The following is a 23,465-nucleotide window of genomic DNA, read 5'->3' as shown; positions in this document are numbered from 1 at the left end:
GTTAACACAGAGGCTAAGTTGCAGTTCGCATAGGGAGAAGAGAGAAAAAACACTTAATTGTTGCATCAACTTTTGCAGTTACAAAACTGATTGAACAAGTGTACATTATTATTAAAAACGTGAATAAAAAAACTTGATCAGTCAATGAATACATATGATTATTTAAGATTCTCCTTAAGACGTAAGGGGGAAGTTGGGTGTTGGCAGAGTCTACACTTTATATGTATTGGAAATTGTCCTCTAGTATGCGTTTTTAAATTTATTATTGATATGCCGCATTTTATTTGCTTTTCCAGCTTGTCTAGATTTTCTTAAGTACAACCATTCAAAAGCATGCATGGATAGTGTAAATGTCTCAATACAAGGGTATTGAGTAGAAGGATTCTGGTTCGCAGAGGAAATTCATCTCTTATGCATTTGATTGTTTGGTGTTTGTCTTGTTTGGATTGCTGGTGTTTGTCTATTAAAGGGTCGGCCGACCATGTTTTCTCCACTTCCACTCGCATCTAGTAGATTGGAGAACAATCAGAAACAGTCGCAAATTCACTGAAATTTATCGGTAAACAACATTCATTAAAGGACAATAAATCTTTTCGGAAAAATCGCAAATCTCAGAAAAAAAAAGTTAATTTATTTTCCAGCAAATAATTGACAACGAACACGAAAGTTAGCAGCCAAAAAACCTGCCTACGAGGTCAGATAAGGTCAATTTTTCATAGTTATTTAAGTTTGAACAATATTTCGTGGTTTCCTACACAAATACGCGATTATTACCCAGTTAAAACATAACTATTGTAATTTCTATGTACAAAAAGTCGTAAAAATGTATCCACACCTTTTTCCCTATTCACTACTTTGAGGGGCTCGAACATACGCCTTAGGGGAGGGGGAGAAGAGCTCTATCTAGACTTAAAACTTCAGCATAAAGCTTTCACCCATCTGTTTTTATTTAGCTTTGATTATTTTTGCTATACTTTGATCAAAACAACTTTGTTATATTTGCTTTTCACACCTTCATTTCAATTTAGCCATTTATTGATACAGTTTTTAGCTAATGTGCAAAAAATTTAAAGCATAAGTTTTTCAAAACCTTTGACACAAACACATCTTAGTGAAGCCTTGACGCAGTCCCAAAAAACAATTGAACATTAATTGGCAGTGAAATTTTTTTAATGTTTTTTCGTACAAAAAATTTGGTAACTTGTGTTCGATTTGTGATTGTAGCCTCATTTTTTTCAGTTTTTTGACCATCAAATAACGTTTAAAGAATTTTTTTGAGATTTTTCATGAAAACAGTTATTTATTCCCTACAAATTCTAACTTCATAAAATATATGAAGTCAGAGTTTTTTAAAAATTTTATCCATATTCCTTTTTCTGATTTTTAAACTCTTTTAAATTAAAAAAATCTGCAAATAACTAACCTAACACGTCAATATGGCTATAAAACAAAAAGAACAAGTGAAACAAAAGAACTGATGGTCCAAAGCAAAAGTATTGTTTGAAAAGAGACCAATAAACCGATGAACTAAAAAAGATCAAATTTGGGAAATTTCGTATTATTTTTTCCGTGTCTTGAAATAACTACTAAGGACAGAAATTCCTTCCGGTTTACGACCCTTGCGCAATGGTGTAACGAAAATCAAATTCGTTCGTCTGTGAATGAAAATTGAACAATCTTAGGTGAATTTTGTGAACAAATTTCTTAATGAAAAAGTTTTGTTTCCAGCACTAATTTTGCATCTGTCTGCGTAGTTAATTTTTTGTGGTCTTCTTAAATGAGTGTTGAATTCCATCAATTTAGTTTTTTGTCTGCTTTTGTTTCAAATTTTGTCGATGCTCCAAAAAAACTTAATTCAAATTTGGATCCGTGATTCGAAAATAGAGAACACCTTGAATAGCGAACAGATTAAACTCCTGATTGCGTTCATTACAAGTGAAAGTCATTACTGATTTAAGCACCAGGGGTTTTTGTTCCGACCAATTCAGAATGTGGTACAGAAATATGGCGTAGGGTGTGTTTTTTAGCCGATTTCGGCCAGCTGAAATAAACTCGTAAGGAGTTAAGCGCAGTACCATGTTAAAGCCTTTTTGCTAGTAATTTGGTAGTAACTTTCAGTCCTATTTTGTTTTAGTTGTTAACACAGAGGCTAAGTTGCACTTCGCATAGGGAGAAGAGAGAAAAAACACTTAATTGTTGCATCAACTTTTGCAGTTACAAAACTGATTGAACAAGTGTACATTATTATTAAAAACGTGAATAAAAAAACTTGATCAGTCAATGATTACATAGGATTATTTAAGATTCTCCTTAAGAAGTAAGGGGGTAGTTGGGTGTTGGCAGAGTCTACACTTTATATGTATTGGAAATTGTCCTCTAGTATGCGTTTTTAAATTTATTATTATTATTCATATGCCGCATTTTATTTGCTTTTCCAGCTTGTCTAGATTTTCTTAAGTACAACCATTCAAAAGCATGCATGGATAGTCTAAATGTCTCAATACAAGGGTATTGAGAAGAAGGATTCTGGTTCGCAGAGGAAATTCATCTCTGATGCATTTGATTGTTTGGTGTTTGTCTTGCTGGTGTTTGTCTTATTAAAGGGTCGGCCGACCATGTTTTCTCCACTTCCACTCGCATCTAGTAGATTGGAGAACAATCAGAAACAGTCACAAATTCACTGAAATTTATCGGTAAACAACATTCATTAAAGGACAATAAATCTTTTCGGAAAAATCGCAAATTTCAGAAAAAAAATGTTAATTTATTTTCCAGCAAATAATTGACAACCAGCACGAAAGTTAGCAGCCAAAAAACCTGTCTACGAGGTCAGATAAGGTCAATTTTTTATAGTTATTTAAGTTTTAACAATATTTCGTGGTTTCCTACACAAATACGTGATTATTACCCAGTTAAAACATAACTATTGTAATTTTTATGTACAAAAAGTCGTAAAAAGTATCCACACCTTTTTCCCTATTCACTACTTTGAGGGGCTCGAACATACGCCTTAGGGGAGGGGGAGAAGAGCTCTATCTAGACTTAAAACTTCAGCATAAACCTTTCGCCCATCTGTTTTTATTTAGCTTTGATTATTTTTGCTATACTTTGATCAAAACAACTTTGTTATATTTGCTTTTCACACCTTCATTTCAATTTAGACATTTATTGATACAGTTTTTAGCTAATGTGCAAAAAATTTAAAGCATAAGTTTTTCAAAACATTTGACACAAACACAACTTAGTGAAGCCTTGACGCAGTCCCAAAAAACAATTGAACATTAATTGGCAGTGAAATTTTTTAAATGTTTTTTCTTACAAAAAATTTGGTAACTTGTGTTCAATTTGTCATTGTAGCCTCATTTTTTTTTCAGTTTTTTGACCATCAAATAACGTTTAAAGAATTTTTTTGAGATTTTTCATGAAAACAGTTATTTATTCCCTACAAATTCTAACTTCATAAAATATATGAAGTCAGAGTTTTTTAAAAATTTTTATCCATATTCCTTTTTCTGATTTTTAAACTCTTTTAAATTAGAAAAATCTGCAAATAACTAACCTAACACGTCAATATGGCTATAAAACAAAAAGAACAAGTGAAGCAAAAGAACTGATGGTCCGAAGCAAAAGTATTGTTTGAAAAGAGTCCAATAAACCGATGAACTAAAAAAGATCAAATTTGGGAAATTTCGTACCATTTTTTCCGTGTCTTGAAATAACTACTAAGGACAGAAATTCCTTCCGGTTTACGACCCTTGCGCAATGGTGTAACGAAAATCAAATTCGTTCGTCTGTGAATGAAAATTGAACAATCTTAGGTGAATTTTGTGAACAAATTTCTTAATGAAAAAGTTTTGTTTCCAGCACTAAATTTGCATCTGTCTGCGTCGATGCTCCAAAAAAACTTAATTCAAATTTGGATCCGTGATTCCAAAATAGAGAACACCTTGAACAGCGAACAGATTAAACTCCTGATTGCGTTCATTACAAGTGAAAGTCATCACTGACTTAAGCACTAGGGGTTTTTGTTCCGACCAATTCAGAATGTGGTACAGAAATATGGCGTAGGGTGTGTTGTTTAGCCGATTTCGGCCAGCTGAATTAAACTCGTAAGGAGTTAAGTGCAGCACCATGTTAAAGCCTTTTTGCTAGTAATTTGGTAGTAACTTTCAGTCCTATTTTGTTTTAATTGTTAACACAGAGGCTAAGTTGCAGTTCGCATAGGGAGAAGAGAGAAAAAACACTTAATTGTTGCATCAACTTTTGCAGTTACAAAACTGATTGAACAAGTGTACATTATTATTAAAAACGTGAATAAAAAAAACTTGATCAGTCAATGAATACATAGGATTATTTAAGATTCTCCTTAAGAAGTAAGGGGGAAGTTGGGTGTTGGCAGAGTCTACACTTTATATGTATTGGAAATTGTCCTCTAGTATGCGTTTTTTAAATTTATTATTCATATGCCGCATTTTATTTGCTTATCCTGCTTGTCTAGATTTTCTTAAGTACAACCATTCAAAAGCATGCATGGATAGTGTAAATGTCTTATTACAAGGGTATTGAGTAGAAGGATTCTGGTTCGCAGAGGAAATTCATCTCTGATGCATTTGATTGTTTGGATTGCACTAGTCATCTTCTGTAACATTTTGTTAATTTCTTTTTTATAAGTTAAACATGCATCTATTGTAACACCGAGAAACTTGACGGATTCAGAGATTTTGACTTGGTAATTTCCTACTTGCAATTTTCTTTGAGTTTTTTTTTGTGATGGAGCAGAGAAAAAGATGAATTGAGTTTTGTCTATACTTATCAATAATTGGTTTAAATGAAAAAATGGAAGTATTCCGTTGAAACTGGATTCAATGATTTGTGTTGCGGGTATCGGATTTCAATGGAAACTTAGCAGTGTTGTTTTATAGAAATACAGTACAAGAGTACATGGCTTATCTAGACTTTCTGGCATATCATTAACATTAAGTTAAACAGCAGAGGTCCGAGTACAGTACCTTGAGGTACACCTAGCTCCAAATTAAGCCAATCTGAATATGCACCATTAACAATTGTTTGCTGCTATCTCTTTTCTAGATCAGAATTTACTAGATAAGTGGCTGATGGTTCAAAACCAAGGTTCCTCAGTTTTGTTTGAGGACGGGATGTGAAAATGAATCAAACGCTTTCAAGAGATCTAAAAAAGCTTCTGCTGCTACATTATCTTGATCAAGATGGAATCTCATCTTTTTCTGTTGTATAGAAGAGAAACATTGGTCGAATATCCCTACCTAAAAGCAAATTTTTTTGCAGTTCAGGTTATTATTATCTAACAAAAATTAATTTATTTGAGCTGAAAAAAAAATTTTCAAGTAATTTAGAGACAGCATTGTGGAAATTCAGCTTTCGAGATACATTCGTTTATTGTCATATTTAAAATAGGTTTCATTATGTGCACACTGCCTTTCAGGGCCCAAACAGGTGTTTAACTGGGTCCTAAGGGCTTATCGATTGGAAGCAATAAAATTGCTTCAAAAATTTCATTGTGAGTGACATATCTGAACTGAAATTTTTGGTATCAGTTCTCAGAGCAGTAGGTTTGATGGACATTGAAATTGGAGGATATGTGTTTTTATAGACGTCTTAAGTTGAAAACTTACAATTAAGCAGGTCAGCTTTCTTTTTTGTTATCATTGGTTAAATTACCAAATGAGTTCCGCATTCATTTGCTTCTCTGTGTTTCTTACAGAGTTGATGAAGTTCCATTGCTTTTTGGGACTGTCAAGATTCTGAAAATGAGATTTCATCTCATTCTTATATAAAATTGTAAAAAGATTGTTGTATCTATTTCTCGCGCGTTTAAAGGTTTCATAATCTAAACAGTTTAAGAAGACTCGAAACTTCTTAGTGCAGTTTCTTTTTTCAATCTCAATGATTCGTCTATTGAGTTCATCACATTTTTAGATAATTGAAGGGGTGATTTATTATGGGCAAACTTCGTTTGTAGAGCGTGAATAAATAAAACCTCTGTGAATACTTGTTCGAACTTAAGTAACATGTTCGAAGCTGTTTGTTTTCGGTAGATAAGAAACCATGGGTTTTGGTTCAGGTTCTCACAAAATCGATTTTTATTGTACTTTTCATTGTTGAACTTCAAAAATCGAATTGGGACAATCTTCTCTGTTTTTAACTTTACTAATACACATAGTCATTCGATGGTCCGTATTGAATGGTGCTACAAGAAACTCATTACGAGAAACTTGACGGATTCAGAGATTTTGACTTGGTAATTTCCTACTTGCAGTTTTCTTTGAGTTTTTTTTGTGATGGCGCAGAGAAAAAGATGAACTGAGTTTTGTCTATACTTATCAATAATTGGTTTAAATGAAAAAATGGAAGTATTCCGTTGAAACTGGATTCAATGATTTGTGTTGCGGGTATCGGATTTCAATGGTAACTTAGCAGTGTTGTTTTATAGAAATACAGTACAAGAGTACATGGCTTATCTAGACTTTCTGGCATATCATTAACATTAAGTTAAACAGCAGAGGTCCGAGTACAGTACCTTGAGGTACACCTAGCTCCAAATTAAGCCAATCTGAATATGCACCATTAACAATTGTTTGCTGCTATCTCTTTTCTAGATCAGAATTTACTAGATAAGTGGCTGATGGTTCAAAACCAAGGTTCCTCAGTTTTGTTTGAGGACGGGATGTGAAAATGAATCAAACGCTTTCAAGAGATCTAAAAAAGCTTCTGCTGCTACATTATCTTGATCAAGATGGAATCTCATCTTTTTCTGTTGTATAGAAGAGAAACATTGGTCGAATATCCCTACCTAAAAGCAAATTTTTTTGCAGTTCAGGTTATTATTATCTAACAAAAATTGATTTATTTGAGCTGAAAAAAAAATTTCAAGTAATTTAGAGACAGCTGATGTTACGAAATTGGCCGGTAGTTGATTGGATCGGCTGTATCTCCTTTTTGAATACGGGAATATTATGTGCTTTTTTCAAGCCTTGTGGAAATTCAGCTTTCGAGATACATTCGTTTATTGTCATAATTCAAATAGGTTTCCTTATGTGCACACTGCCTTTCAGGGCCCAAACAGGTGTTTAACTGGGCCCTAAGGGCTTATCGATTGGAAGCAATAAAATTGCTTCAAACATTTCATTGTGAGTGACATATCTGAACTGAAATTTTTGGTATCAGTTCTCAGAGCAGTAGGTTTGATGGACATTGAAATTGGAGGATATGTGTTTTTATAGACGTCTTAAGTTGAAAACTTACAATTAAGCAGGTCAGCTTTCGTTTTTGTTATCATTGGTTAAATTACCAAATGAGTTCCGCATTCATTTGCTTCTCTGTGTTTCTTACAGAGTTGATGAAGTTCCACTGCTTTTTGGGACTGTCAAGATTCTGAAAATGAGCTTTCATCTCATTCTTATATAAAATTGTAAAAAGATTGTTGTATCTATTTCTCGCGCGTTGAAAGGTTTCATAATCTAAACAGTTTAAGAAGACTCGAAACTTCTTAGTGCAGTTTCTTTTTTCAATCTCAATGATTCGTCTATTGAGTTCATCACTTTTTCTAGATAATTGAAGGGGTGATTTATTATGGGCAAACTTCGTTTGAAGTAGAGCGTGAATAAAGAAAACCTCTGTGAATACTTGTTCGAACTTAAGTAACATGTTCGAAGCTGTTTGTTTTCGGTAGATAAGAAACCATGGGTTTTGGTTCAGGTTCTCTCAAAATCGATTTTTATTGTACTTTTCATGGTTGAACTTCAAAAATCGAATTGGGACAATCTTCTCTGCTTTTAACTTTACTAATACACATAGTCATTCGATGGTCCGTATTGAATGGTGCTTCAAGAAACTCATTACTAGAAACTCCTTACAAAAAGATTTGGTTGTGATAATATAATCCAGGAAAAATCTGCGATGTGCCGAGTTATATGTTGGCAACGTTTTATTTGCTAGGACAAATTATATGGTTTAATCAAGTCGCTGAGAAATTTGGCTTCTGCTTTGTTCAGGTAATTGATGTTGAGATCTCAAAGAGTAGGTAAATCTCTGGCTTCCGAAGCTACATAGTCATTACCTTTCAATGTGTCTTCAATGAATAATTGTTTAAACTGCTTGTGGATTGTAAGCAAGAGCTATTACCTGCCTTTTTGATGGCTTTGATATGATTGGGCTAAATTTTATTCAGATGCCTTCGAAGTGGGATGAACATAAGAAATTTAAGTCTTCACGGATCTTAGGGTTAAACTTTTTTGGCATAAGAAGTGTACCCCCTCCTGAGGTTTGACCAGAGCATGTCTTATTTCGGTCACATCGCAGCATGGTATGAGTTGACACAGAAGTAGGTGAAATGATTGCATGTTTCATCCAGCCAAGTTTCAGTGAGACCAATTATCGTACTTCAGTATTTGTTTTTGAGGCTTCTGCAGTTTAGAGTTAGAAACTTGATGTACACATGGTGTTGTTTCGCAAAACGTTTGAGGTTCTCATAAAACATGACTGGTCCTGGATTTACTTCGATCTCCCCGCATAGGAGGAGCAAGGTTTGCAACATTGCAATCTAAAAAAGGTATAAAAACTGCACTATAGATACAAACTGTGTACCTACCCTTGAGTTTAGATATCGATTTAGTAGGCGCCATATTTGCGCAGTTCACTGAAATATTTTGATTTAGTCTAATGTTAAAATTTAGGCTAAATAGGGGAAAAATAAGGAGTCTTGAAAAAAACGCATACACAAGCAAAAATATGACAGATAATGCTGCTAGGAAAAATTGAATGAGTTAAACTTCGAGTCTACAAAACTTATTAAGGGACGCACGCCAAGTATGAGTCTGCATAATTGCTAAGTGACTCAAACCAATCATGCCGCATTAACAGTACCAGTCAATTTGAAAAAAAAAGTTTTTAAGTAATATGCTTCAGTTTATAGAGCGGACGCACTTTAATTAGTGCACGAAAAAGTGCATTATAAACATCCGACCCTGCCCAAATTTGAACCCTCTTAATTTGTTGCTGCTCTCCTTGCCTACCTCTACGCTACAGATCCATGATACCTGCAAGTTGAAGTGCTATTTTTAATTTAATAGTCTGTGTTAATATCCTTAGCGTTGGGGCTGTACTTAATAGCTGGATGAAAATGAACACATTTTGTCGCAACAATTGCATCGCATTAATATTTGCGACTTATAGGTTGGAAAAAAAGTGAGTTCATACTATAATACAAGCTATGCTTGTGTAACTAAGTAGCTCGTGGAGCTCTTAATAGCACCGTATCCCCTGCCTTCTCAAAAAAAAAAAACTCAAAATGCTGTCGGATCGCTCTGTGCTACTTTCACAGCAACTGGCTATATCTTTGTTTGAATTGTTAGCAAAAAAATACGGCCATGAAAGCAAAGTTTTTTGTTGTTGCTTCGAAAAATACGTTTTTCTCAATCTTATTTAGATTGACTACATTCATCAAAGAATCGCATAGGTTATGTAATCCTTAACTTTTGTATTCAACGATTTTTTGCAAGTTCAATTCTTTTAAAAGCACAGGTAGTTTCATATTTGTTATCAGACTCCAAAAGTAGTTGGGAATTAAAGTTCTGCTCTAGTTATCTTTCTTATATTGTTATAATTCTAATTTTTTTTGCGCTATTGCGTTTATCAAGGATCGTTCTCTCTGTAACTTTCCTTTGACCTTTTAACGTCTTAAGAAGGACAGTTACCGGTCGAAAACTTGAAAGTCAACAACTAAATCTGTAACTCGCACCCAAATTTTAGAGTCAATCTAAAGAGAGCATCAATTATCGCAAATACTAAATTTATGACTCCAGTATATGGTAAGAGCAGCAATCAGTCTAACATCATCTGTACAGGTTTTAAAAGTGAGTCATCATTCGATCAAGAAGTACCCAGAATAGCTTCGTTCCAGGTGAAGATGTTCTTTTTTCTGGCGATGTTTGGAATGTACTCCAGGGCGGGGTCTCTATCCACCCTTTCGTCCCATAATGGACCCTGCTGATGAAACTCTTCTGCCGTGTTGGGGGGTCCCATCTGAAAAGAAATTTTTGTGCATGCATACTGTTATTTATAAATGCAATTAAAATATAATTTAGTTCTACTTCTAAATATAACTCTAACATAGAAATTAATTTAATGTAAAATGTTTTATTTCAAAAACTTTTCGCATAGAGTGAGAAAGGTATTTTACCTGTCCTGGCTTGAGATACTGAGTGAGTTCATCGGCCGACTTCTGATAAAAATCCTTCCACCTGAAACACAGACGAGCTCTCTTTGAAGTCAATTGCAATAAGTTGATTACAGAGTAAGAGAATTACAGCGCTAATTTAAACCTGAGTTGTCGTGAAAAAAAAACACCCAAATATAGTTACTCCCAACCTTCAGAAAAAAGGGATCGGAATAAGAAGCAGAAATTTTATTGAGCCCTTACCATGGAGTGGATCTCCTCTTGCCCAGATGTGTGACCATAACCATTTTCTCCACCACTCGTTCGTTCACATGGAAGAAGGGGTGATTGGCCGCGCCCTGCACCCTCTCATTCAAGTCACTGGGCTGTAAATAAGACAAGGAATAAACGCAAATCAGGCAAACATCACAGTGCAACTCACTTTTTGTCGACCCCGAAAACGTACCTCAAATTTTTCAATTTTGTTATAGTGGCAAAAGTTGAATTTAAACCAGGTTAAGGTATTCATTTAGTTAGGCATTTCATCTAGGTTAAGGGTTAAAGAGTTCATGGATATTTTAAGGAATTCATTATCCTAATAGAAGTTGCTGTTTTTTGTGCATGCCTGACCTTGTGGCTGTTCCACTTGTCCTTGGGTTTGGTTGTGGGTCGGGAGGTGAAGGGTCTGTTGCCTCTCGAGGTGCTCCCCCCTGCCGACTGCAACAATTGTCTCTGACCAGGCCTAGGAATAGAAATAATATCAGACCAAAATAAAAAACTCGTGTCTTAAAATGGAAAATGAGAAAAATTGATGGCTTATCAAAAGGAAATAATTAAGACTACGCATATACATGTATTGTCCAAACCGGCCATGATCATTTTGCTCCAAATTTTATCACAAGAAAGCAAAAACACGAAGACAATGTCAGAAGACTATATCCAAAACGTTGACAGAATCAACATCGAACATAGGCAAAGCACAAGTATTATAATTGAGGTCCAAAGGGTTTTCCAAGTTGAACTGTCTCAGATATAGCCACACCAACCCCCCACTCTAGTTATGATGCCGTTGTTCTCACATAGTTCTTGGTGTCATTGGGTCTTTGGTCTGTTTAAACTCCTCAGCATCCTTCCGTTTTGACTGGCTGGAAATTCCAGGAATCAGCAAAATGGGCGGCTCAAACTCAACCTCCGTCTCAGGTCTAAAACATAATAATTCTAGCATATCCAATGAAGCCTAATTTTCAAAGAAAAAGAGCGCGCCAAATTGAACTGAATAAACTTCATCTACAATGTGTGAAAAAATAGCATGCAAGAAAGCGAATGCGAAAATGAAGCCAATTTGATATCAAAATATGGACCAACCTGTTCACGTTCTGTAAGTAAAACACATTTGCCAAGATATTAAAACGCCATTTTCATTTGTACCTTTCATGGGCTTTATCTCTTTACCTGCTTTTGGTGAAAGTGATGGTTTGGCTGGCGATTGTTTTGAAGGGGTTGATGGGTTTGAAAGGCTGACGGAATCCCCGGCTCGGCTCAGGGCCCTAAGCGAATCAAGCATCGAAGAACCAATTTGCGACTAAGATTTAAGTCTGTCTGAAAAATGACGCATTTAGATCTATGACAGGCGTAGTGGAACATCGAAAATGCCGATATGTTTTTACGCTAAGTAGAACAGATAAATGACCGATTGGAGAGGACGCACGCCCTTTAAGCACAAGTGTCGCGGGTGCGATTCACTTTGGTCACGGTTGGAGGATTTTTTAAAATAACCCCCGGCCCACAGCTCCCACCTTTCAACTTTGGAGAGAGATGTCACCCATTTTGCCGCAGCCGGTTTTACGTTGAGGAGGCGGATGACACTGGGACCCATCCAGCCATGACCTAAGCGGGATTTGAACCTTCTACTTTTGTGTTCAAGACCGCGCGTCTTATCGACTCGGCCACGACTGCTCTTCGAGGGGTCACAGTGTCATCCGCCTCCTCAAGTTGGGAATCACGGCAAAATGGATAACATCAGGCCGACCTGTGGAAAATAAGGCCCTAAGAAAAATGTAGAGGAAAGGAAGTAAGGCTTTGGCTATCAAGAAAAAAGAAGGAGTTAATACAAGAAAACTTTCCATCATTTTGAGATACCATCTCTTTTGAGCGAGTTTTGAAGTTTCTAGTTAAATGATTGAGCTACAACCCAAGAGTAATACCACTTGTTCCTTGTTGATGACTAATTCGTTCACAGCACTGTCCACCACGTCTGACATTCTGAAACTATCTTCAACAACTGCATCTGATGACTTCATGGCAGCAGCAGCCTGTTCACGCTGATAATTTGAAGCGGTGGTTCTGGAAATGTACAGATTCTGTTGACATGAGGGAACCATGAACTCTTTAGAGAACCATCATTAGTAAAATAAAATTATATTAAGAGTAAAACATTGAATTGAATATTTGGTTCTAGTTTTCAAACAATGCGAATAATTTATAGTTGTCTCTCAGAATAAAACTTTCCTCCGAGAACAGCCTCATATTATTCATGCAAGAAAACTAAAAACATAAAACGTCGACGAGTTCAAAATTTCCTCCAAAATTGAAACTCCCATGAACCAACCTAGAGGATCTCTTGTCGCCTTCGCTTTTTGAGTTTTTGTTGAACAATCTTCCCGATCTGACTTCACGTGACTTCATCTCCCGCTTTGTCTGTTGAGGTGATTTTAAGCTCCCTCTCACAAGTGCTGACTTCGCATTTCGACGTCTATTATCAGCCAGACTGTTCTCAAACTGCTGGAAATCTTCCAAGTTCTGATAAATGATCCTGTCTTTTATTTTTGGGCGCAGCACCTGGGCTTTAGGTGTGGCTCTGTAGCTGTCAATCACTAATCGGGTGCTTTCCTCGGGTCCCCAGGAGCGTGCGTGAGAGGCATACCTCTTAGTGTATGCAGTACCATGTCTCCCATAGAATTCAGATAGAGTCGCGAAGTCCTCTTCCGTTCTGAAAATCATCACAAGCTCATTCACTAGCTGGGATATCAAAAATATAGCCAGAAAAGTGATTAGAAACTCGAGTAAGCCGAAAAAAACTAATGATTTTAAGGAAAAACTTTCAGCTTTTCAATTTCAAATGAAACAACTTATATCACCCTAACGCCCCTTGAAATTAGAGGCACCTAGCATAGTAGTACGGCGTTCAATTCCAGGGCGACAGATCGTGTGATCGATCCCCTGCCACGGCATTGATAGTCTGTGAGGACGAGCTCTCACCAAACCTCTAGCTTAGCTTCAGGTCTACCGATTTCAGCTGCATTAGTGGCACCACATGGAAATTCTAGACACAAAAAAACAGCTTCGCTCAACAAAACAATTTGGCCTGAAATAAGCGGAAAGAAGAGAAACGGACTATTCTTAGACAGTCTGGATAGTCTTTCATAGATCCTATGCGAGCCGCAGAAACCACAATTATTACAAGAGTCTTCAGAATAAAACTACCTTACTCTAAGAAAACTGAATCAACCAAATTTTTTTATTCCACTGGAATTATTAATACTACTCAGAGGAGAAGCAAAGCTTCGCATCAATTGCGATACAAGACAAATATAAAAAACATAAGATCAAAATTTAAAAAAAAATGAGAAAAGTAAGTCTACCAAAACTTTCATATGTCGCAATAAAAATCATTTTGGGCAAAGACGCCGAGCAAAACATTTGAATATTAAATTAACAATGGAACAAAACTTACGAAGCGGAACAAAGCCGACAAAATTTGAGCAGACATCGGCTGAGCCGATAAAAAATTGATTGTGTAAAAGCTTTAAACAGTTTTAAGTCCGCCCTCAAATAACAACGAAAAACACTTGCAACTATCATGATAATAGCTTACAGGACAAGAAAAACCCGCGATGTTGCAACTAGGCCGACAAAACTTGAGTATACAAACGAAAGTCCGACAATTCAATTTTTACCGTAAAAAAATTCAATTTCATACCTAATGAAAAAAAACAATGTGCTGCCGGGACAAAAGGTCTTAGAGAGCAAAGGCAACCACGTTACCTCTAGGCCAAGTAGGAACGGGCTTGCAAGATTTTACGGTTCAATAATACAGCAAGCAAGAAAATCAAGTAAGATTGGTAAGCAAAGATGTTGCCGGGAAAAAAGTCTAAAAGCCGATAACAAGGCGCTTGCTCTAGCAAGTGTAAATGTTACTCTTGTAAATGTATTTTTGAAATAAAAAAATGCATCACCTATTTTGTGCCTTTATCGTCAAACTTTTCATTGGAGAGCACAATTTCCTTTTTCACTATTGAGATAAAAAGAACCGAAAACAAATAAATCTACCCATGATCAACATTTTCTGGAAAACAAAGATACGGCCTAAATTAGTGAACTCGTTATAATCATTAACACTTATTGTAAGGCTCTACTCATTCTCTCGTTATTGTTCCGACCATTGAAAATCGGGAGGAACTTTGCTCCGGGTGTCTTATAATTTTATGATGTTTGTATTTTTCCGCGGAAAGTCAGGTACCACGAATAGTCATCAAAATGCACCGATGACTATTACCAAATTAAAACACCTTCATTAGGATTTGAACATTTAAAAACTTTTAAGAACATTCAAAAAATGGTCTAAGTTTTGAGGAAAATCCTAATCAAACTTTTGTGTTTTATTCAGAATTCGACCGAGCAAGATGTTATAATAGTAAAAGCTTTTATTTAGGCCGTGAAAACCTAAGCTTCATTTAGCGTTTCCTTGGATATTAACATTTTCAAAAAAGCCCGCAAAATATTTTAAGTATACTTTGTTTTTGTTGATTGTTTATTTCGTAATTAGCTTTATTGAACAATTAAAATCGAGTATATTGAGATTAATTGTTTAGTAACCTTCTAAACTTTCGCCTTTCCTCCCATCATAACCAACACAAAGAACGACAAAATACTTTAAACAGTCTTTTCTTTTTTTTTCTTTTTTCAAAGTTTTTATAAAGTCATTCGGAGTTTCTGCGCTATTTGAACAGCAACCAGCTACTCTTGTAAATAGAATATTTTTCATTTCGGCAATTGAACATTTTCGAATCTTTTGAAACAACAAACATAATCAAAGTACATCCTGGTACGGTGACTTTTTTAAAAAGAAGTATGACTATGTTCTTCAGTTGCATCTGTTTCCTGAAAAGTATCAGGCTATTTTGGTACTGAAAATAGATCAGGGCTGGGTTGCTAAGGTAATTGAGTGGTAGAAAAGATTACAGAAGGTGCTACTGAGTTCTACTAATGGAGTAGTACAGAGGTCAATAAATAATGGTCAAATAAACTTTTGAAACAAAGTTGAATGGGCTTCTTATTTGAACGACCTCCCTACAAGTTGAAAAACTTTTAAAACGAAGTCCAACTAGCATTTGAATCAAAATTTGAATATTCAATTTTTAAAAGTTTTTTTTTTGCTCTTATCAACTCGAATTAATTGAAGAGAAAAAAAACAAAAGTAATCGTGAATAACTCAAGAAACATGAATAGTTAATTTTACATAAGAAAAAAATTTAAAAACAATTTAATTTCTCAGATGGAACGATCAAATTATGCAGAGCTGATCATAACAGTCAGCATCTTCTTAGCAATGCACCTTGAAACGGGAAAATCAAATGGGTGAAATAACACTCATAAACTGGTTATTACGAACTTATATAACAATTTCAAATTGGTCTGTTGGATGAAGGGAATCGACGCACAAAACCTATCTTTGAATGAACAATGACTTTTATTTTTTTTTCAAATTAAATTGTTCAACAACTTATTAAAATGGTAATGAAAATCTGTTCAATAAATAATGATGACTTTTTCCTGAACTTGAGACGCGACGCTTGATTATTGAAAGATTTTGTCGAGTGCAATGCGCAAGAAAAAATTTAATAACGATGAATGAAAATTCTTGGTCGCCAATATTAGAGTTAAACTTGTTTTTCTCATTTGGGTTCAATACTTGTTTTTTTCTCTAAATTTCTAAATAAATCTGATTGTTTCAGAAGAACTCCCTTTTTTTACTGGGTCATTTTCCCTTCTAACTGATTATTTAGGCACCTGAGAGCTCAATTTCGTCGTCAAAACACCTGTTTTTCCGTCAGCTTGGAGTTGTCGACATCGTCCATTTTAAATGTAGAAGTTTTTTGTCTGTTTTAGAGGACCCTTAAGTCAGTTTTCTTGTGCGGTTTAATTTTTATTTTGAGTAGTCGAGTAGATTCTTGTGCAAATGTTTTCTTCGTCGGAATACCGGTTTTAGTTTTTAACTATTGAACTTTGGCTTCGTGACGATGCCAATATTTTTTCTAAGAACATCCGTATTTCAATTATTTAAGAAGGTACTTATTTCAATATTAGTTATTGATGATCACAACAAACTTTACTGCAAGTGCTTTTGTCGTCAAAGTTTTGTTTTCTTATTTCATTTAGCTCAAATGGATTTTCATCATAACTTGATCCATCAATTTTTGCGGCGGTTTTCGGAGGACTTATTTTTATAGTTTCTGTTTTTTGAAAGTGGTCCGATAAGCGAGTGCCGCTGCTTGTGTCGTCGAAAAATCAGTTCAGAAATTCCGTTTTGTCAAATATTTTTTGGATGACTTTGTTTGTTTCAATAACAATTGCTTGTCAACTGTGTTGTTAGGATCCTTTGTTTTTACTGTTCTTTTGATTTTGTCGGTTCAAAAATAATTATACGTAGAATATGAGAATTTTTATTAGGTTCAAAAGTTTGCAACTTTGACTGCTGACTGCACAATATTCATCACCTAATAGAGATGATAAGATCTCTGAAACACAACCAAGCTGTTTATTTTTGCTCTTCATTCTCGGCAGGACTTTAACCTGGATGAACAATGACCAAATAGTATTGGTGCTGCACTGTTCGCAAGAGTGGGGCTATAATTGTACAGGTTGCACAGTTGAGTTGTCTAAGAAGGTATCAGGTTCTTTTTCATTGGATAATTCATTCTGCTCTAGGTCTACAGATCCGAAAGAACTGTTGCGTACATTTTGGTTATGGTGAACATCATAGCAGTCGACCTGTTTATGGTTGCTGAGACATTTCCATAGATGCTTTAAAAAAATTCCCCATTGCAATTCCTAGGGACATATTGAATTGCTGTGATTTTGCAACTTGATGCTGTCAACTTGCATGCTTCTGCGAATAAAGAGAAGAACTCTTGGATCCTAATATTTTCTTCTCTCAGTGAAGTACCTTCTTGTACTTGTGAGGCATTCCAATGATTAAATGCTCGTTTACTCCACAGCTTCGCTGGTCTGTTTCCAAAACTCAGGCATTGTTCTCGCCCAAAATGGCCAGCCTTGCTGCTTGCTATAAGATTCAGATCAGTAAGAAAGTCCATGGCATATTAGAACTCAGGTTGAAAATATCCATACCGTGAACCATCATCTCGTGTACTCAGTTTCGGTAAGGCCCCGCAGTCGGTATGCAGACAAAAGCAAAAACGGCGACTTAAAGAAATTAAACAAAATTAAACAAAAAATGAGAAACCGCAAAAAAATTGCGAAAAAAGAAAAGATGAAATATGCCGTTGAAATTCTATCGTTCGTAGAACTCTCGCAGAAAGGAAGCAGCTATAAGATTTCAACCGATTTAGAAGAAGGGGATTTTGATTCTATTTTATATACTGAGAGCAATAGAACTTCCAGGTTTTTAAATTAAGTTTGATATTGATACACAGAGGCGCAGCTGCGCTTCACAAACACTAGCGAGAACACAACAAAAAAGCAGCTTTGTAAAATGAAATAAGAAAAAATAGAATTAGCCTCGAGTTACTGAAACTTTGCCACTTATTGGCTTCGAACATGCGACCTCGAGATTTGGAATCTCACGCCCTGCCCTCTCGGTCACAAACGCTTAACAATCGGCAAACTTTGGTCACAAACAAAACAGCTACATATGCTAATAAATTGCCAATGCCATGCAGCAAAAGTGGCACCAAACACAAATAGACAGAACTTTGCAAGTAATTATTTAGAATATAACAAGCTAAAGGCATCCTCACTAACTTAGCAAGTAATAACATGGAAAGCGTAAAGCCACATTATGTATAAAGTATGCATTTCAAAAAATTGCGAAATATAATGAGTTAGAAAATTTCTGAAATCAAGTTTTTATTATTGTTATGTTGTTTGAAACATAGCTTTTTTGGTTCGTTTGATGAAATAAAAAGGCATCAACTTGATACTATTCGAATTTCAAAGCACATGCTATCAAAAATCCGCAATGGTGCCACCAAAAGTGGCACCAATATTTTCGACTTGGCTTAGAAAAAAGAATAGACGTACTATTACACGAACGCTCACTAAAGTTCGCTAGTGTAAATAAGGGAAAAAATGACATTTTTGTAACAACCACACCTATTTTTTTGAACAATTTTTATGGAGCTATTAAATCTGAATTATTAACACTCTAATTCTGGGATAGCAGCATGGCAGATTGAACTATAATTTTTCTTTTTTAATTAGATAAAATGCAAAACGATTGCAAAAAAAACAAAATGCAGAAAAAACGCGATAAAGTCACATTTAAACGTTTCTTCAAAAGCAAAATTAGCCAACAAGAGGTTTATATAATCATACGACGAATTTGACTAAGAAGGTAAATTCGATTCTTGTAAGTGTAAGTGAGTGGTGCAACAAGGAAAGCAAAAAAACTGTTCAACTTAAAACATCAACTTAAATAATTGATTTTTTAACTTCTTTAATAACCCAATAACATTTTGACACTATGAGATTGTGGGAAAATAACATACTTCTGGCGCCTGAGAAACTCCTCCCAGATTTCTGCGGGATTCATTTGAATATGAGTCGTCTTGCGGCTCTTTTTGTTCACATGGTTCCTGTTGACGTCTAAATTACTTTGAGAAGAATCAGCATCTAAACAAGGCACCTAATGACTCAAGCTGAAAACATTTACAATGTGATCATGGCTGCTAAAAATAATTCAAATAAGGTTACTTTTCATGTTTTTGAGTGGAGATTGCTCAAGAGGTGTTGCTGATGGCATAGTGAGCAAGAAAGGTTTCGAAGCGCCTGAAAAAAAAACAGATCACTTACAAATGTTTTGCTGAAACTTGGTAATTTGACATCAAATTGATTATGAACAAACAGGTTTAATATTAATCTTGGCCACTGAACTATATTGCTAGCTTAAAAATGTCAATGATACTTTTGAAAAGAACAAAGTTCGGTTGTGTTATAATTGGTGATGTAACCTTAAGTCAAGTTAGCGTTTTTTTTCACAGCAACATTTTCTGCATATTCAATTATGAACGCACATAGGCAGTTTTATGGGCGGCAGTCCATCTGTTAAAAGACATTGAACTGACTTGATAGGGTGCTAACTTAACTACATTTATCTCAATATCTCAATTCAAAAACATTTGTTTGGCAAAATAAAAAATACATTTGATCCAGCCCTCTAAAACTTTTCAAGGCGGTAGCCGCAAATTGTAAATGACCCGACCGACCTGGAATGATGATTTCCCTGTCGTCTCTGTAAGAGTGGGACAACTCGGCACTGTCTGCCGGACTACCCGGAGACAGTTGAATCTCCCCCTCATCGTCCCCTATGTCGGGGGGCAACTCTAGAAGACTGGATGAGTCCTTGATCTGGTCTGACTCTCTGCTCACACCTGCATTTTCGTCTTTCTTAGAATCGGAGTCGCCTTCAGGCTGAAATTATCTTTGTTTGATGCACCAATTTTAGACAAAAATACTTGGATTTATTATCAATTATTGATTGACTTTTATTTCTCCAAACAAGTACATATGACAACAAGGATAACCGGTTACTGTGCACGTAGCAGAATGTTCCGACCACAGTGAGAAAAACACAATTTTTTTTAATTAGTGCCGTTTTTTCCGCATGGTTTTTTCCCCGAAAAATGAACTTCGGCATATTTGACAGTCATAGTAAAAAAAAACATTCGTAAAACAGTTTTTGAAGAAAAGTGACTAGAAAAACAAAAATAAAATTGTAAAAAAAACTTTTTTGCAGAAATTTTTAACTATTTTTATTTGAGTACAACAAAGTTTTCATGGCTTATAGTAAGCTTAAATAAGCTATTATAAAACTACACGCTCACACTATATTACTTCGAAATTAGACCAAAAATTTCAAACCGGTTTTTCTCGACACTGAAAAAACTTTTGAAATTTTTAGTGTCGTTCGAATCACGATAGCAAGAACTTTAATTTATATCACTCAACCCTTTCTGATATTTATTTGTGGTACCTGATTTTGTTTGGAAAACAAAAAGAAAAAAGATAGCCGGTTATAAAAAGATAACCGGTTAAAAAAAAGATAGATCCGACCACAGTCTTAAAAAATACCAAAAAAAGTTTTTTCAAAATGGTGTCGTTTTTTTTCTGCATGCTTTGATTAAAAGATCTGAACAAAACAAAATAGAAGCTAAGCATATTTGAGAGCCATAGTAAAATAGGTCAATTAGAAAACAGTTTTTGACAAAAAATGACAAGAAAAATGACAAGGCTCAAAATTAGACCAAAAACCAAAAATTTTAAACGGGTTTTTCTCGACACTGAGAAAATTTCTTGAAATTTTTTAAATTACATTCGAATCACGACTGAAAGGGCTTCAATATGATATATCACTCAGCCCAGTCCGATGATTAATTGTGGTACCAAAATCAGCAAATAGTTAAACACATAATATTTATCAATGACGTTTAGATTCTGGAGAGGATAGAGAAAGGGAGTTTTAAACTCCCACTGATGATAGCCTACGCAAATCTGGTAATATTTAACATAACGCTGATTTAATTATTTCTGAATTCAATTTTATTTTGATCTAGATTGTCAGAAAAAGTGATATAATTCAAAGAGACAATGATAAGAGCCGTCATATCTTTCGACTAGATGCACAGCCATATTGAACTATTGCCGTAGCACCCTAGAAAAAAATGAAGAGAAACCAATCAAGATACAAAATGGAAGATAACACTTATAATGAATTAACGCACCAATTGGGTTTCGAAGACAAAATGAAAGAAAGAAAAAAAGAAAAATTTATTTTCAAAGATTTCAAAAAAATTCAATCTGTATTTACACAATATTCCAACTAATTTATCCCTGAGAGGACAGCAAATGAATGGACTCGGTAGGGTCTCAAAACGCAACCCTCGAAAACTTTCCGTACATTTATAATAAAATGCTAGTCCGAGATAATAGTTTGAATTCACAGTTTCTCACCGACAGGGGCTGTATGGACCCTAGCAGAAGCCCCTCGTCCATGTCATGCGACCTCTGTAGCACTTCTTTGGACACCCTAAGTGTCATGTTTCTATGACTCACCAGTGCCTCCAGCTGCTAAAGCCCAAAAAACAACAACCATGACAGCAATAATAACTTCTTTACTTTTTAAATAAGTAAATTTAAATTCATCATTTTTTCAGATGAATAGAAGATGAGTTCCATAAAATCTAAAACTTTTCGGAATAAAACAATGATTCAATACTGTTTTCTAAGACAACAAACCAAATGGTTAATAGTTAAAACTTGTCGTTCATTACATCATGAATCAGAAAAGGATCCAATTCGAATAAAGAAAAACGAGCAAAAGGAGCACCAAATAATCAGTTACGTTTTCAGTTTCCCAACGCAATGTCATAAAATGAAATAGTCTATAGTCAAAAAAGGAATAAAGGATGAACTTTTGAGCAAACAAAGATATCAGAATTCGGATTTTCATTAACTTTGATGCACTCAACCCGCAGAAAAAATTAACACCAGAAATGTTTAAACTTTTTATTTTCCTTTTAACGAAAAAATGAATAAAATCAATAAAAAACAGCTGTAGTTGATACTGGAAAAATTTGATTTCAGAGTTCGCTGTCTCTTGTACAATTTTGCACAGGGGTATTATGGATTGAAGGTTAAAACATTTATGATCGTTTTAACTTACGCTAAGGTTTCGATGCAGTATGGTCTTGTTTTCATTCCACCACTTGTGCAACATGCGAACGTGACTGCTCACATTGCGTTCAGACTGGTCCCGCAACCTAAAATCCAAATTGAAAGAAAAATCTTTTCAAATGTCAAAATTTGGACTTTTTTTCGATCCACAAACGCGAACAAAAACAATTTACAAGAAGCATCTCATGCGGGAGAAAAAAAGGACCCACTTTTGAAGAAATTGATTTTCTGATTATTCAGTGATCGAAAGTTATTGAACAGCAGTAACACAGAAGCTCATTCACAAAAAAAAATTGACGACTGATGCAGTATTGATGAATGGGATTTTAAAAAAGCTTCGCGACAACTAAGTTTGATTTCTAAACGAAACACGTTTAACAACGACAGCCAAGTGTAATTTTTGATTAAGTTTTTCAAGATCCTGGCGCTTTCAAGTAATTATCTGCAGTGACTTTACAGGTTCAAACAAAAAATATTAAAAAATGAAAATTTTGGTTTCTTTGACAGGTAGCTCTTTTGACTCAGGTAGCTCCTTTTAAAAATGTGACAAGTTTGAATAACTAAATCGGCCTTATTATAGCTCAAATGGAACTTACCAGCAAAGTTTTAAGTCGACGTTTAATTTTGTCAGTTTTTTACGCTTCCGATAATCAAGGATATTGCAACCGGGTACTAGAATTTTTCCCGTACCGAACTTCCACTACAGATTTCAGCGGACACGTAAACCACGTCCTCTGCATAGGTCATATGCATAAAACAAATCCGTGTTATTTCAATTTAAGTCGATTCACGATGATGGAACAGCGTATTGTTTCAGTATGTCAAAAAGTTTCGAAAAAATCGCAGTGAAACAGAAAGTTTTTTTTTGCAAATTTTGACTTGACTGTGATGTCAACGAAATATTGTGGCGACTGTCGCACAAAATTTAAGAGTATGTTTCTTTCAAGTTAGAAAATTTTTGGGAAAAAATGTTTCGTATTTTGTTTTTCTGAAACGAGCGTCTATTTTTCTTTTGATCCAGCTCTCTTTTCGTTGTCTATCATTTTCATATCTGATAAATTTTCTGTAATAGGGTAATATTTATAAGCTTTCTGAGTTTTTTTTTCAGATTTTCTGTAAGTCATTCTTTGTGGCAATTGTTTGAAAATTTTCCACTCATTTTTTTTTTGAAATTTCATTTTTCAATTGTGAGATTTCTTTTTGATTTTAGTTTATAGCAAGCAACAGATAGGACCTTTTCGTATCCGAAGCCTTCTTGCAGGACATTCAGGTTGTTTGATTGCATAGTTTTAAGTAAAATAGG

At 35.0% G+C, this 23,465-nt stretch overlaps 1 protein-coding gene across 2 annotated transcripts in view; it reads right to left on the bottom strand.

Annotated features, from left to right (window-relative positions):
• Positions 1-9,820: 9,820 nt before the first annotated feature.
• The window catches only part of LOC134842052 (uncharacterized), a 149,827-nt gene continuing 136,182 nt past the window's right edge, over positions 9,821-23,465 (bottom strand). For both annotated transcript variants that reach the window (XM_063858207.1, XM_063858208.1), the window contains exons 5-17: positions 22,152-22,248; positions 21,440-21,556; positions 19,696-19,900; positions 19,184-19,258; positions 18,979-19,102; positions 12,801-13,181; positions 12,397-12,535; positions 11,645-11,739; positions 11,272-11,394; positions 10,823-10,934; positions 10,457-10,578; positions 10,217-10,277; positions 9,821-10,059 (exon numbers count right to left, since the gene is read on the bottom strand). In XM_063858207.1, the coding sequence (XP_063714277.1) occupies positions 9,907-10,059; positions 10,217-10,277; positions 10,457-10,578; positions 10,823-10,934; positions 11,272-11,394; positions 11,645-11,739; positions 12,397-12,535; positions 12,801-13,181; positions 18,979-19,102; positions 19,184-19,258; positions 19,696-19,900; positions 21,440-21,556; positions 22,152-22,248 (1,804 nt within the window). In that variant the 3' untranslated portion in view covers positions 9,821-9,906. The remainder of the gene's footprint in view (positions 10,060-10,216; positions 10,278-10,456; positions 10,579-10,822; positions 10,935-11,271; positions 11,395-11,644; positions 11,740-12,396; positions 12,536-12,800; positions 13,182-18,978; positions 19,103-19,183; positions 19,259-19,695; positions 19,901-21,439; positions 21,557-22,151; positions 22,249-23,465) is intronic.

This window comes from Symsagittifera roscoffensis, chromosome 3 (assembly GCF_963678635.1).
Source record: "Symsagittifera roscoffensis chromosome 3, txSymRosc1.1, whole genome shotgun sequence".
NCBI lineage: Eukaryota > Metazoa > Xenacoelomorpha > Acoela > Convolutidae > Symsagittifera > Symsagittifera roscoffensis.
This window is presented reverse-complemented; position numbering and strand designations above follow the sequence as displayed.